This window comes from Anopheles stephensi, chromosome 2, assembly GCF_013141755.1.
Source record: "Anopheles stephensi strain Indian chromosome 2, UCI_ANSTEP_V1.0, whole genome shotgun sequence".
Lineage (NCBI taxonomy): Eukaryota > Metazoa > Arthropoda > Insecta > Diptera > Culicidae > Anopheles > Anopheles stephensi.
In genome coordinates, this window is record NC_050202.1 from 32,307,523 (window position 1) to 32,322,637 (window position 15,115).

Sequence of the window (15,115 nt, forward strand, 5' to 3'; positions counted from 1 at the left end):
CGGAGCCAGCCCCCGTACCACCGGTGCCGCAGGTAACTGTAGCCTGCCAGCGCAGGGAAATGGTTTTCATAAATTTTGCTTTCTTTCTCAGGACTGGTCTGGTTTATAACAGTTTTTAATATTTCTCGCTTTTTCCAAGCACAAAAAACCGAACTGGGAAAACAGCAGATTTGCTCTGAAAACGACGACGTGACCTAATGATTCTTATCGAAGCGGACGTTATCATAATATTACCGGGCCGAGGTTAGTGGTAAATTTATCTCCATTCGTTTGTCCCACGTTTCCTTCGCTGATGTGTACGGGAAGCACACTTATCTCGGGTCGGGCGAGAATAATGAGAGGTGTGAACAAATCAAGCAAAACTCACCTATTTAAAAGTTGGCGGCGCTTGCCGGGCCGACTGCAAATGTTGGACGCAAGTGGTGCGTCGTTGTCTTGGAGGCCGGAGGTCAAGCGAAGAACCGTGCCATTATCACTGGAAAAGCGCATGGGGAGGGTGCGGGCAGTCCGGGCAGGGCCGGATGCCATGCAACGACATCTTTACATCGTCGGAAAGGAAACGAATATTTCTTCCGAGTATCTTTCCCATTTTTCCGCTCGACGAATGCGTAGAACTGTAGCACAGCATTCCAGTGGAGGGGGGCTGTGAGATCGGGTCGGAAAAGTTTCCATTTTGTGTGGCCTAGTCTTACGCATCTTTGCACTCGCCGCGTTCTTGAGGCGCCCAACATAAATCGCATACTGCCGTGCCGTACCGCTCCGTACACAAATTCTTCACCGAAAAGACCCAACCAAGACACACGGTGACTCTTCCTCTCATAGACCGAGGAGACGTGACTTGTTTGCTTTATGATGTGAAATTAAAAGATCAGCAACTCTTACCTGAAACGAAAAATCAAACGAGAGAAACAACGAGATCGGTTAGTAAGAGGTATTGTTGAATCGCGGGCCATAAAGCTACAGAATGGGAATGGTGAAAAATTATCAAAAAGTATGCTAACGAACAGAAGCGGCATCGCTAGTTTTGTCGCTGTTATCGAAACGATGTCTTCCGGGGTGTGTGGGTGTGTGTTGTGGCAAACAAATTGAGAGCCATTAAAATTATGGTAAGATTAGGAAATGCTGTTTTCGGATTTCGATGGTTGATTGCCAGATGGACGGAGAAAGGTCCAAGCGATGGAAAACCAATGATTGGCCGGTCGCCATTTCGTTGGTAATATTTAAATGGGTCAGGGTAAATTATTGATAATAGGAGGATGTGATTTAACGTCACTTTTAAATTCCATAATGATCCGGAATTGTTGAATGACTTGTTGTGCTGCAGGTTGTGATTAAGGGTAGAGAACAGACTTTTTTTTCTGGCGACTTCAACTTGAAATTTTAGTGTAAATGGACTTAGACTAAGATGATCAGCTCTGTCTGTGGACAGTAGAATGGTTACTTCTATCACTGCGCCAAAGAACTGATCCAATATTGATTTGATCATAAGGCAATATCTTCTTATTCCTTGGCACTACAACCTCGAGAAGTCTCAGCCTGCCATTTTGGCAATTGTTTGACTTGATTTTTCCCCTTAGCAAAAAACATAGTCAGCCCTGCGTACGAGACGGCGGTCTGGATGGGGTTTGATCACTATTTCTCTCGTGTGTAGACCGGCGCCGTTATCGCCTCGGCCTCATTACCGTCCGAGCAAATATCTTAGAACCCTTTAAAAGTTATGTTGAAGGCTTGCGCATGATAGAAAGATGTAAAACTATTAAGCACTACGCATGAACATAACTAATTTGTTCAACTCGCACAACAAAACGGGTGAATAATGAAATGTCACCACAGGCGAATTCTAACGAGCGCTATCGGTCTTGAGTACCAAGTGTCCTATAGCTCCACCAGGAACAGACAAATCGAACGCCCCGACCGAAGAATCCGAAACTCTAGCCAAATACAATTTTAAGAATAAATAGCACTACAAGCCTGAACTTCCCCCGGTTCAACACTCAACCCTCGGTTGCCGAGTGTGGAAAGCAGCGTGTCACGATAAACCTGCCAACAACTAAACAAACCACACTTTCATACATTTTCCCACCGTTCCTCTTTAGATTGTGCCTAATGGAAAATGTCTCCACCGGCTGCCGTGTGCTGGGTGGGGTTCATTCTTTTTTACCACTGTCCGACTGCCCTGGAAGCAAGGAACACCACCGAGTTCCAAAGGACAATGTTGCTGTGGATAATTTTGCATTCGAGTGGTGCTTTGAAGCGGCGGTGCTTCTGCCTTCTTCTGAAGCAACTCCAAACCCGAGCAGCAAACCGATGAGACTGATTTTGAATGGAAAGACAAATTTGCTTCCTTTAAGCGCAGGACATAATTCCATTACTCTTCTCACCCGAGGACAACGACTTGGAGAGGACGGGTTTGGGTAGGGTGCCTCGGATTCATAAATAACGGTGCGCCTCACCAGTTGGTCTCGTCATTTCATAAAATGTGCTTTGCTCCGCACAGAATGTATGCACCGGCCCGGTTGCCCGACACAAAACGAAAAGTGCATGATGGACGAAAGAATGGGGCAAGAAACAAATATCTTTCGATCAGTGTGTTTGTGTGTGTGCAAATACCTGATGAAATCGTACACAAACACATACACACTAAAAGTGCACTGTCAGTCAGAAGATTTGGGGGCAGGAGGACTTCTATTTTTTCATCGTTCACACCGATAGAATGAGGAATGAAATTCCGCTCAATCCTCGGCGGAGCTAAAGCGAGCTGCCGATCGATCGAAGATGGCGCGCGCGCTTGTGAGCACCGTGGAATGTGGAATGTTCGCTCTCGCCTGTGTGGAATGCGACCTTCGTCGATATTACTACTTCACGGCAGTTCGTTTGGCGGAAGGGAGAAAAATCCTTGACGCTTCTGCCGTGTGTCAGTAGAACGCACATTTTCAAACTTTCTCTTTCATGACGGTTGCTGTGGGTTTTTATTTTTCCACCTTAAAGTTTGCGCTCCGTATGCGGAAGCCCGACCGTTGGAAAAGTTAATCTGCTATCGAGTAATTTTACACACCCAGCTTCCCTCGTTCACATTGGTTCCAGTGAAGGTTCGAAAGTTTGACGCATATACGTACTGCGACAACGAGAAGTCGAGGTGAAGGAAAAACTTTTTCCTCCAATTCTAGTTGCCGTTTTAATGCCGCTTTTTGTTCACCCATTGCGGAGTTTATTTCCTTACTGTCGTTTGAGAAAGAGTTCGAACCGTAACCGTGGATTCGCATAGTTGAATACGGGGAGTGCCTTAGCCGCGGTACTTCGTTTCGCTAGGATAGCGTTCCGTTAAGGTGCGTCCCGTTGGCGAAACTCTGTGTCGTCGTTTGCATAATGAATTGATCGGTATGTGTCTGACTTTTGGCCGATCGTTACGACACGCACCGAGGAGTTGATAGCTTTCGAGGCTCGCTGGAGTTTAATTGAACTTTTGAGTTACTTTGCTTCTTTACAGGAGTCGAGTAGGATTTTTGTCCAAGAAATTTTTTTTATCTCGATCATTGGAAAAATTGTGCTCCACTAGACATGGAAATAGTCATCTTGGAGATCTTTCTTGGCACCACAGCCTCTACTATTTTGGCAGTCTCGACTATATACTGACTGAATAGTCAGTCCTGCATATGGGGAGGCGGTCTGAATGGGATTGGATCCTTGGTAAAGTAGTTCAAAAAAGAGTATCAAAATCATGAAAAATATATTAAACTAACCGTTCAAAACTGTGTCCTGTTTCTAATAAAATAATAATGATGTTCTAAGGTCCACAATCAATGTTAAGCATACAGCCAGCGGAGAACCCTTTACATAAACCTGAAACTTTCTTCTTCGCGCACCGAATTTTGCTTTCTTCCGAACTAATTAAGCACAAAATTATACAAAAACTCTCTTACAACATTTCCCTCCTATATAGAGATCCCTCCTTTGTCCTCTCTGTCTCTCTCTGTTACGCGACTAATTTTTGTGGGGTTTTCCTTGAAGTTAGTTGACTATGAAAAAAGGGGAATGTTTGCACGAATGTCCGAGTGACAGAAGAACTTCAACCTGTTTTTCCCTCTTTTCCCCTTCATCGGTAATGTCCGCAGGATTTACGGTAATCCTTGCCCGGTAAAGGCCACTGTGGACTGTGCGGGCCTTTGCTTCACACACTTTTTCCCGAAAAGTAATTTATAATTGAAAGCCTAAAACGAAGTGACCCACTGTGTGACGAACTGAACGTGGAAAGTGGAGTGTACAGTCAGATTGGACACGAATTACACGAAATGAAAGCCCAGGCTGCTGGTTACGGGATATCCATTTCCACCCTTCAAACCATCCAACGAGTTATTTTTCTCAAAACAAAAACCCGCCTTCCTTCCTCGAACTCGATACCTCCCGTCCCGCGATGGCTGGACTTATGAAGTGTTTAAGCTGGGCCAAAAATTATGCACTTGTTTGCTAACAATCTTGTACCGAGAACCACCGAGATGGAGGTTGGTATTGACAGAAAGGAGCGAAAGCTGAAACAAGCCGACTGGTGGCTAACGGGCAAAAGAAAGGATAAATATGATGAGTAGAGTCTTGTTTTTTAATTAATTTCACGTGCCGCTTCCTTCTCGCCGGGTATTCTTTTCTTGAAAACAACCCGGCAGCAACAAAAAATTGCGACTATTCCAGCAAAGACAAAAGGCTGCAAGTTTGACGAGATACAGAACCCAAAAAAGAAAGATGAGCAAACGATCAAAAACTTTCACCCCCGAAAATGGGTAATAGATTGGAAAATGAGATTGGCCTCCGAAAAAAGACAGATGAGCAGCAAACGGTTTGACGTTGAGTTGGAGAATATCGAATAATGGCAACAGAAACAAAACACAAGGGCGACCAAGAAGAAGGGAAAAAATCCACCCCACCGATGAGAATTCCTCCTAAGCGTAAAGAGGAAAAAGTTTTATCCCCAGTTTTCGGGGGACAAAACATTAGGGAAAATAAGGAATACTATCGTGATGCTGTGCTGTGCTGTGCTGCCTGCTACTCAATAATTTAAACTTGTCACACAGCAGACACAAAATGGAAAGGGTTCCCGAAAAAGAAAGTGAGGCCATTATTATGATTGGCCTTTGGTCGAGCAAAGTTTTGACGTTCATTTTTTTGTTTTTGTTTCATTTAAGTAGACAGTTCAGAGCGATCGGGCCTGCACTGCCACCTTTGGCCCACGACAGGACAGAAGGGTAGCAAATCGAACTTTTTCCAAACTCTCGCCACCGTTCCACCACTTCTCGCCTTCTGCCCAACCTGAGACGGAAGGGCTATGTGCCGGGCCGATAATTATCATTCATCCGCAGTGCACCGCAGCATGGATATTTGAAATTGCCAACCGTGACAGTTGAACTGTCAGGCACCGATATTCGCGTTTGCTCATCACCGCATGCTGCAGTGCCAAATGTCAAAAAACAAAACGATGTGTCTCCGTGTGTCAGATCCACCAACGCGTGCAACTATTGCCTCCATCGCGCGGATATGAGCCCCGTAAATAAAACCGGTTCGAATGTGCTAGGCAACCCTGCCCGTTGTTGAATTGTGACCGGGCATGTCACCTGCAAGGTAGGAGAGGCTACTTTGAATCAAATTTTTATGTCACTTGCAGGTTGATACGGACACATGCATAGTATTGATTCGCTTATTGAATCTGTCCGATGAAAAGTTGTGCGCTTTAAAAGACTCGAAAGTGGCCATCAGCTCAAAATGTTACTACAGCTCAAACTTTTCCTTCCCCACGAGCTGCTGAAGTAGAGAAATGAAAAAGGGTGGAGCCAAATGTAACCCACACTAATTCCCACTTGTCAGTCAGCTTAACGTAATCGAATCCATAAGTGGCAACACGTTAAAAGGGTAGCAAATAAAACATAGTGTGAATAATAGTGATGTGTAAAGTTTATTCCAATAAAGGTTCGTTTAAAATAATACAATAAAACAGAAAAACACATTGAACGCGGGTTCTCGACTAACAAGGCAAATGGAGAAGGGCAAACCCATACAACACATACTAAACTGAGCAATTTTAAATGGGATTTGTTTTAATTCCGGCATCGACGCTTTTTTTGCTGCAGTGATGAATGTGAATGCAGAATAAATCATACAAAAAAGGAAGCTCTTACTTTTCTGTTTAATTTTCACTGATCCGTTTTTTTGTGTTCATTTTAGGAATGGAAGGTTTTATCATTCGTTTGAATGTGCAAATGTGTTACTTTTACTATACGGCTGGGTAAAGAACTGTTTGCAAACAACTGATCACTATCATGATGAATGTTAGAAGGACGTTAAAGTGCAATTTCTATTATTTTGAAGTTTTAAATTGGTATGTTTAATTTATATCACCTTTATGATAGAGGTAAGCAAACTTTAGTTCGAATGATACATATAAAGCATTTAAGCATTAGTTCCGCAATCAAGTAATGACCGGCTTCAGTAATGATTTGAGAAATTGGTGGCTGTCAACATCTATAGTCGCTGTACTCACATACGCCTCATGCGAGACATGAACGTTGCCCAAAATTGACGAAATCACCATAGCCGGGTACGAGATAGTGATGGGTTTTTTGGAATGCAGCCACTGTTCCTCTCTGGATTCAGCCGGTTTTGCTCCGATTCCGCTTTCAAGGAAATGGAATAGTCGGTTCCATTGTCTGGATTTGTCCGGAACCGTCAGAATCGATGAAACCATCGGAAACGTCGAAATTGGTAGAATTTAATCGGCCAGTATAAGTAAGTATAAGTTCAGTTTTGATGAGTTGGCTCATACTCACTAATACTTGCCGACTACGACTTCAAACTATGCGAACGGCTCCAATAGTTCAGGATGATTTGGCCGACGGTTCAGGATGATTTCCGACGGTTCTGTCAGTTCCGCCAGCCCCGACGGTTTCGTACGGTTCGTTTGCTTCTTCCTTCTATTTTTATTTAAATCGTCCGGAACTAGTTCCCCTTTTTTGATACTTCTGCCCATCTCTAGTTCGAGAGGTATATGCTCAGAAGATTTTTTTTGCAGTCCATGGAGCTAAGCTTTCATTGATAATTAAATTGGCAAATGTGTCCAATAATTGTGTCTTTTATAATTGTCACAAAAAGTTAGGGTTGATTCTAACGCTAAAATTCGGCGATTTCAACGAATTAACAATTTTTAAATGAAGGAAAAGGAAAGTTTCACGGAGTTGAAAGATTTCAAAGTAAGAAAAACCTGATCATTACTTAGTGACGCACCTAACAGTTTTCCTCTCTGTACTATTCAAAGCCAGCAAATCAAGATCTGCCACGTGTATTGATGAATTCACCGCACGGCACAAAACGAAACACCATTCGCACTCCCGTCCTGATGACTGCTGAAGTACTAATTTATTTCAAATAGTTTCCCACTCGAAAACAATGGAGAAGAAATTTGATTAAGCTTCACAGTTTCACCATTTGTATGCAAAAACCGCAGCACGCTACCGCGTACAGACACACACAGACCATCAGTAGCGAGTTAGCTATGATGATGATGATGATGCTGATGGAAAACTTTCATCCGCTTTGCAATCAATTCAAGTGATACACTCTGATTTCGTGGTGATTCGAGTATGGTTTCGGAGACTCATCGCCAGTCGGTACTTGGCCCGCTGGATCACCCACGCCTGCCGCACATAAAACTTCCAATTCAACGTTGCCCGGATGAGCCGAAAATTATGCAAATCCTTCGGTCGTGATGATTTCCTAATACCAAATACCTCGCTCTCTCTCTCTCTTTTGCCCCTGCTCACACTGGCAATGAGATTCAGCAGCCTTTTCTTACCAAAGTTCGATCTTTGCTAGGTGAGTGGTTACACTTTTTTGTGTTCCAGCGAACTTCTGGCCCCCGAAACGGGTGCTCTAATCCCCGTTTGTAATCCTTTACCGAAGCTTCCTGCAGAGCTGCTTCCCAGCATGAAGCAGTTCAGAGACAGCAGGAAGAAGAAAAAATCCTCCCCATCCCAAAAGGATGGTCCCGATTGTCCCGGCGGCAAAGGTTTTCATCCGATCCGGCGATCCCAGGGAGGTCAGTTTCCGATTGATGTGATGGAAAATCGGTTTTACGTCCCTCCGTCTCGGGTTCGGTCGATCAGAATTCTTCCCCTGTCACACCCTTCCCGACATCATCCCCTGCCTCTGTGTGTGTGTGTGTGTGTGTGTTTTAATGTGGGCTTCCCAATTTAGCTCATTTTCCAGCCCATCGGTAGCAGCCGCTCAGCGCGAACGCTCCCCGATCGTTGGCGGCGGCTCTGCCGAGTTGTCGATTTTAATTATATTCATGGCCCAGGTGAGATTAACATATTTATTGCATTATTTTCCGAATCCCTGATTTTGCCACCCGCGTTACACCGACACAAAATGTTCGCCGGACCCCCCTGCCCGGAAGCCATGTGAGAGCTGCTCCGGTGACCGATTCTGCTGGCGCCATATTTATTGCGTCCGGATGGATGTTTACCGCGTCTCGCGTGCCCGTGTTTGGTGGTCATAATTAAATTTTGATTTTGTAAACTCATTTTGTCAAACCGCAAAAAAAAGGAACTTCTTCTAGCGTTTCGGGTGGTGCCAACACGGTTTGCGGTGTAAGCCGCTTTGCATACACGCAGGGGCGGTGCAAAGCTTTCGGCGAGGAGGGGCAAAGTAGCACCTTTTTGCACTCACGAATCAATAATTCAATCGAACAGCTTGATAATAATGGGCACCCCATCACCAGGGAGTACCATCCTTCCACCGATTGAACGGCATAATGATGTACATTAAGTTGAAGTGCAACGAGTTGACCTTTTCCGGCCCGGTTTTTAGCACGGGAGCGAGCGTGTGTCTATCATCTCACTTTGTTCCAACAAAGCACGGCACAAAGTGATAATCTTCCGTGCATGGGCTATTATTTATAATTTCTCGCGAAATTTTGAAGCTTCTCCAACGGTCAGTGAGTGCGGTAAATGCACTCACAAAGGTAGAGCAGAACTGACACACCCATACGCTAATTAGACAGTTCATTGTCGGCTGTCGGTTCATTTTCCGGTGAGCTTGCCGAACACGTATGCTCTTTTGAATGCAATTACGTTATAATTAAATGATGCTATGAACTGTGATTGCGATTTATCGATCAGTAGTTGTGTCGGTTTTTTCTCTCTTCTCTCTCGTCTAGCTACTACTATTAACGCTTCATCCAACAAGCCGCTTTTTTGTGAAGGAACTGGACTACCGTTCTAATTACAGGACTACCGGTTACGCGGCTAGGGGATAGAAAGAGGGCTGTCGATAAATTTACTTCCACTACAAATCGTTTTCGCCATTTGGCTTCCCACTGGCGACGAAGAAACAATCTGATTTAAGATCCTTTTTTACGCTCCAGAGTTCGTGATCAACATCAACACAGACGGTGGTCCGAAGCGTTCCAAGTCTCTCATCTCCAAGACTCGTACCTCGTAAAGACTAGTACCTTTAATCCCCCATTTTCTATCCCCAAAAAGTACCCCAAAAACGCAACCATGAGATAATTATACTCATGCAAAAAGCACCGCATAAATCTAATTAGCACCAGGTTTGCTCCCGAATGATGCGCCTTTGCCGCTTCCTTTTGTGTCCATCGCGTCGTCTATCCCCGTGTGTTTCGTCCTGGATGAGGACGGTTTTCCGTACCGGAGCAGGTGTACATCGTTGTAATGTGTCCACAACAGTGTTGTGTCGTTAGCAAACGCTGTGGACAGAGGGATGGGGTGAAGAGGGTGAGGCCCGGGCAGAATCTAGGTGAAAATTTATTACCTCATACATAGCGGTGAATGGGTCCGTAATGTCCCTTTTTCATTTTTCGAGTGAGCTCCTGCGCTGGACAGGGATCTTTGGGGATTGTTGGCTAAAGTTATGCGCTTTCCAGGCAAGCAGGGTTGTCAAATGTGCTACAAGGAAGCTGTGCCATGAGTTCTAGCTGTCTTAGCTCACTCATCTTCCCTATCTTACTGGTTAGTTATATTGAAGAACTCGGTAAAATGTATCTGAAATAGTGCGCATTTCACGAGAACAGCAAAGTAGGAAAAATGTGCTCGTACAAAATCGTCTTCGACAGTCCTGCACTCTCAGATGGTAGGACTTTCCACTATTTATTCAACAAAACAGAAACCTGCTGGTTAACAAGCAACCCTCATCGTCGGACAAGCTTCGGACTCGGTACTTTTGCAAAAAGGATACTCGACCTTCTTTATTCATGACGCAGTGTGCCAACGTAGAGATAAAGACTCGACTCTCATTTTCCCACTGGGGGACCCCCCGTTTCTTGCTTTTTTTTGTGCCCCCCCCTCCCCCTCTTTAGCATCTTTTCACCGAAAGCTTCTCCCAAAGACCAACAAACCCGAGGCAAATATATCCTTACCGTAGATACAGGCATCAAGATACGGCTTTTCTGATCCCATTTGCTAGCCTTAAGCACGTTTTCTGTGTGTGTGTGTGTGTCCTCCATTTCTGGACACACAATCGAAACGAATCCTACCGGGGCGGCTCGATAGCACCGTGCACGGATGAAGGCGCGCAACGGCAAGGTGAGAACAACAACAAGTGATACAATCTCCTACCCGGTACGAAACCTTGCATCCAGAGGCCGGAAAAGTCATCGAACAGCAATCGATTGGCAGCAAAAGCACTTCCGAATCCCTTTTTGTATTTTTCTTCTTTTTTTTTGTTAGCCACCGTTGTTCAGGTATTATTTGTTGCCGTTCTGGAACAGTTTTTTTCCTCGGGAAACCAAGCGTACGGTGGGGTACTGCTGTGTTCTTCGTATTTTCCACCAAAAAAAAAAACCTCATAAATTCGGCATTCGTGCTTTCGTTTAACAAATTGCCCAATAATTTATTCATCGCGGTGAATTGAAATGAATAAAACATTTGCAGCGTGAGGTTGGACCATGGTTTTTTTTTGTTTGGTGTTGTACTTGGCCACGTGCAGTTTTCTTCATGATTTCTTCCGCGGCAGCAGGGGGCACAGGACGAATTCCACGTGTGTGTTGGCGGCAAATCCACCGGCGAAGGGTGGATTGGCTTGTGTGGAAGGGATTTATTTTCATTTCCGATTTTTCTGTCCAACTCAGGGAGCAGAGGGACAAAACTACTACTGTACGCATTGATGAGAGCGGCGAGAACACAACACCACAACAAAGACAAACTCACCTCATGTTAGGCGAAAAAAGGCACGGTTTGAATCAACTTTTCGAAGCTAGAATGGGTGGCAGAGCCGAACCTAAACAATTATACACCGTTAGAAACGTTAAACTGTAACAGAATTACGAAACCGAAACAGAGAAAAATCCCAACCAATTAAATTGCACACTAAATCCTTCTCAATCAGGAGGTTTTGGGGAAAAGTTTTTCCTTCATCAGGCGGAAAAATAATTTCGCAATTATCCCAGTATTAGCAGCCAACCCTGTTTGGAGAATGATGATCCTATCGTTCAATTATCGGCAAGCCCATGACCCATGAAATGCGTCCGATTGATGTTTCCATTAATTGTTCCGCATATGACACAGCGCATCCGACCGCCTGACAGACGCGCTCAAAAAAACATGGCCACCGGGAAATGTGGGTTGCGGTTTACCGAAAAAAAAGTTAAAACAAACCATCAAATTCCCACACACGCCACACACACCACGGACTGTAGACTTTGACGGGGGAGAGAGCAAGAGAGTACATTATTAAAAAAAAAAAACGCTGCCTTCTTCGCCGCCCGTTTCCTGTTACGTTACTGATCGGATTGTAATAAACCGATTATGGGAATGTTAATCATACACCACAGCGAACCCGCAAACGAATATGCACACGTTTGTACTTTCGACCCTTAGTTGTCACCCTCACAGCTGAACCCTCTCACTCTCGCCGACTGCCCTTTGCCGACCCCGGTGATAATGACGAGTTTCCATATCGTGCGAACCATCGTGCGACTGACAGGGAGGATAAGCTCTCACGTTGAACGCACACTCGCGCACACAAACTATGAACTAACTGATTATCATTATCAATTCCATTCTCATCCCATTTGCATTTTCCCCACAGCCTTAACCTGCTCAGCCTGCTTTTCCCCCAATCCTCCTCCCAGAAACGCTCCCCAAAACATATGCACCTGTACGGTCGATAATGATGACATGAAAGCCATCGGATGAAAACAATAACAATCTCAGGGATTTCTCTCGCACAAAACCACCATGATGTAGGCGGCTGATGCTCCGTGCTCCCTTCCTCACACCCCTTAATAGCCCACTCTGACCCCCCGCTGATGTTCGTGTGATTCGTACGTGACCCATGGGTGCCACCATTGCCTAGGCGCTACTGGGTCGCGCCGCCGCCTGTGCAAATGACCTGAGGATAATTGTAATACTCATTATCCACGGCAGGGTTCCAACCATTTCGGGGTGGGTGTTGGTGAAAAATTGCCGGAAGCTTTCAAGCACCACCCGCACCGTCCGTTTATACAGCCATAAATGGCTGGCACAAAGGCACAACCAACCCAACGCAGCGAACCAGCGTGTCCAGCGCCTGTCGAGGTCGTGGCTAACCAAATAAAAATGAAATCCAACCTAACAGCAACCACAACCGAGCGCGGGCTACCTACTCGACCCTCGGTACTTCACATTATGATTTTGTGTATTATCCAAATTAAATGTATTTTCATTACGACCATCCCAAAAGCAAAAGTTCGGGAAAACCTTGAGACTATTTTAAAGATGAGAAATGAAATGGCCTTTTGAGGCGACAGTTTTACCGAACGGCCGGGAAGCCGAATGGTTTGTACACTGTAGTGATGTTCAAACTGAGTCAGAAGGATTGAATTAGTTAAATCTTTCGACTGGATTCGATGATTTAAATCATCACGAAGAGGTATTCAAACTCACTCAACGCGGACTAGTCATTCTCTCACTACGTGTTAACTCGCTGACCTTTTTTAAGCTCACTCATTTGGGTTTAACTCACTAGTGAGTTAAATTTTGCATTCTATTATGCTTATGGCAAATACAAATTATATTTGCTAGAATAATCTTGAAACCGCGATTTAATTTACCAATGTGATGTTTAACTCACAAGTGAGTAAAAAATAGTGAGTGAGTTAGACATAGTGGATAGGTTAAAACGTGAATGAGTGAGTTAAATCGTGAGTGAGTGAGTTAAAACGTAAGGAATGATTGGCTCATCAACATGTAGAGTTAAATCGCTGCTACTTGTGCACACACAAGACGACGCACGGTAACGGTTGGCGTGAAGCAACAGCAGCAAACAGCCAAGCCAAATGAGCAAGCAAAAATGAAAATGCAATGAAGCAAACAATAACAAAAAAACGAAAAAAAAAACCAAAACAAACCATGTAGCAAAAAACTGTCCGCCAAACAAAAAGGGTCACAAGAACATGGCGCTTAAATTCATTAGCATGTAAATCGTTTAATTAATATGTTTCCTTTACCGTTGTGATTTCCACTAGGCACTCGGGCGTCCGCACATTGTTTATGGTACGAATATGTGCTTTATTCTTTCACTTTATTGTTTACCTCCCCCATTTTCGATGCTGCTTTTACCGCCACCACCAGGAGGACAAAAAAAAAACACACTCGAGAGCTTCTGGCTTGTGGTTTTAATTTCGCTCATATCAACGCATAAATATACGCGGCCCGAAATCACTTATCTGTTTCCGATGTAAATGCACCCACGGCTAGCAAGTGCAGGCAAATGCATTCGTCCCTGGGTGAAAAGGGATGGTGGTTGGCCCAAACGGCACCACCCCTGAATAAATATGTTTAACCACCAGAAGAAAAACATTTATCAATTGATGTGAAGGTGTGGGCCAAATAAAACATTCAATTGCGTGCGCGCACAGGTAACGAGAACGTGGAGTAATAGTTTTAATGAGCTTTTTGCTATGTTCTGTGTGTCCTTACTGTTGTTGCTTTATTTTATTGCCAGGCTTCACGGGACCCCAGACCCCATTGCAGGTGAAATTATTATCCACTCCACTGATTTGTGAGTGTAATTTCGGGCTTTCGGGGCAAAATATTGCAAATCATGTCCAACAAACTTTGGGGAAGGCCGGGAACAACAACATTTGCAACAACCGGAAAACGGAACAGCCTCCAAATTCGGCCAGGAAAACTGTCACCGGCAGCGCTGGGTTGTAAGAAGCGAACAGGAGCGAGCGAGTGAGTTGTTGCAATATTAATACAGTTTCCGGCAAGCCGAGGCGAGATTCCGAAGTTTTTAATTAAATCTTTTTATCTCGACAAATCAAACAGAAACTCTTTTTGGATAAATTATGCTAAAAATGTGAGCGGTGGATGGGGCAATCGAGCGAATCCCTTACCGCTAGGGACAAATTCACTCACAAACTCCGGCGCGGTGTCGTGTTCAGGTGTGTTGCCAAAGTTAGACTTTAAGCGAATGTTTTAATCACTCAATGCGGCCGCGACTACTGTTGGATAAGAAAGTAATTTCCTTCCAACAAAACCGCTCAGCGCCTTATGCAACACCACCACCCCAACCGGGGGAAGCATTTTTCTTTCCATAATCTCACGTTTCCCACCCCTCGATGGCACATCCTCCACCTCTCGGCTTATGTTGCAGCAAAGTGACAAAACTTTCGCCTACAAAACCGACAGCTGGTTGCGCTGTTCCGGTGGCCGGTGCTGCTTCTCACCCAATCGTTTCCTAAACGTTCTTTGCGAAATGTGTCCTTTTCCGCCCGCTTGAACCAACCCGGCCGCCCGTGCCAGCGCGCGACACCATCAGGTAACACCGAGCGCCGATTAGCAAAAGGGGGAAGAAAATGAGTGTCGCGTCTCAGTAGCGGATTAAGTTGATGAGGGGAAGGTTGGTGGGAATTGTTTGGGGGAAGGGGAGGGGGTCGAAACACGCACACAGCAACAAAAAAAGAAGAAAACTTTGAGCTCTAAACGGCACACAAAACGCACAGCCACTTCGTTTGCATAACAATCGCTAAATTAACCTAAAAGCGACGTTGTGGGTTTGTTGCTGTAAACGTGCACACAGGACGACGACGACGATGCGGGAGACAACACCATTTGGCGAAATGTTTTCGAAT

At 44.8% G+C, this 15,115-nt stretch overlaps 1 protein-coding gene across 3 annotated transcripts in view; it reads right to left on the minus strand.

Moving 5' to 3' along the window:
• Positions 1-15,115, minus strand: part of LOC118505273 (matrix metalloproteinase-2) — a 288,477-nt gene that overhangs the window by 139,418 nt on the left and 133,944 nt on the right. The window contains exon 3 of one of the 3 annotated variants that reach the window (XM_036040838.1): positions 368-882. The exons of the other annotated variants lie outside the window; for them this stretch is intronic. Within the exon in view, the coding sequence (XP_035896731.1) occupies positions 368-528 (161 nt within the window). The 5' untranslated portion in view covers positions 529-882. The remainder of the gene's footprint in view (positions 1-367; positions 883-15,115) is intronic. 3 annotated transcript variants of the gene reach the window in all.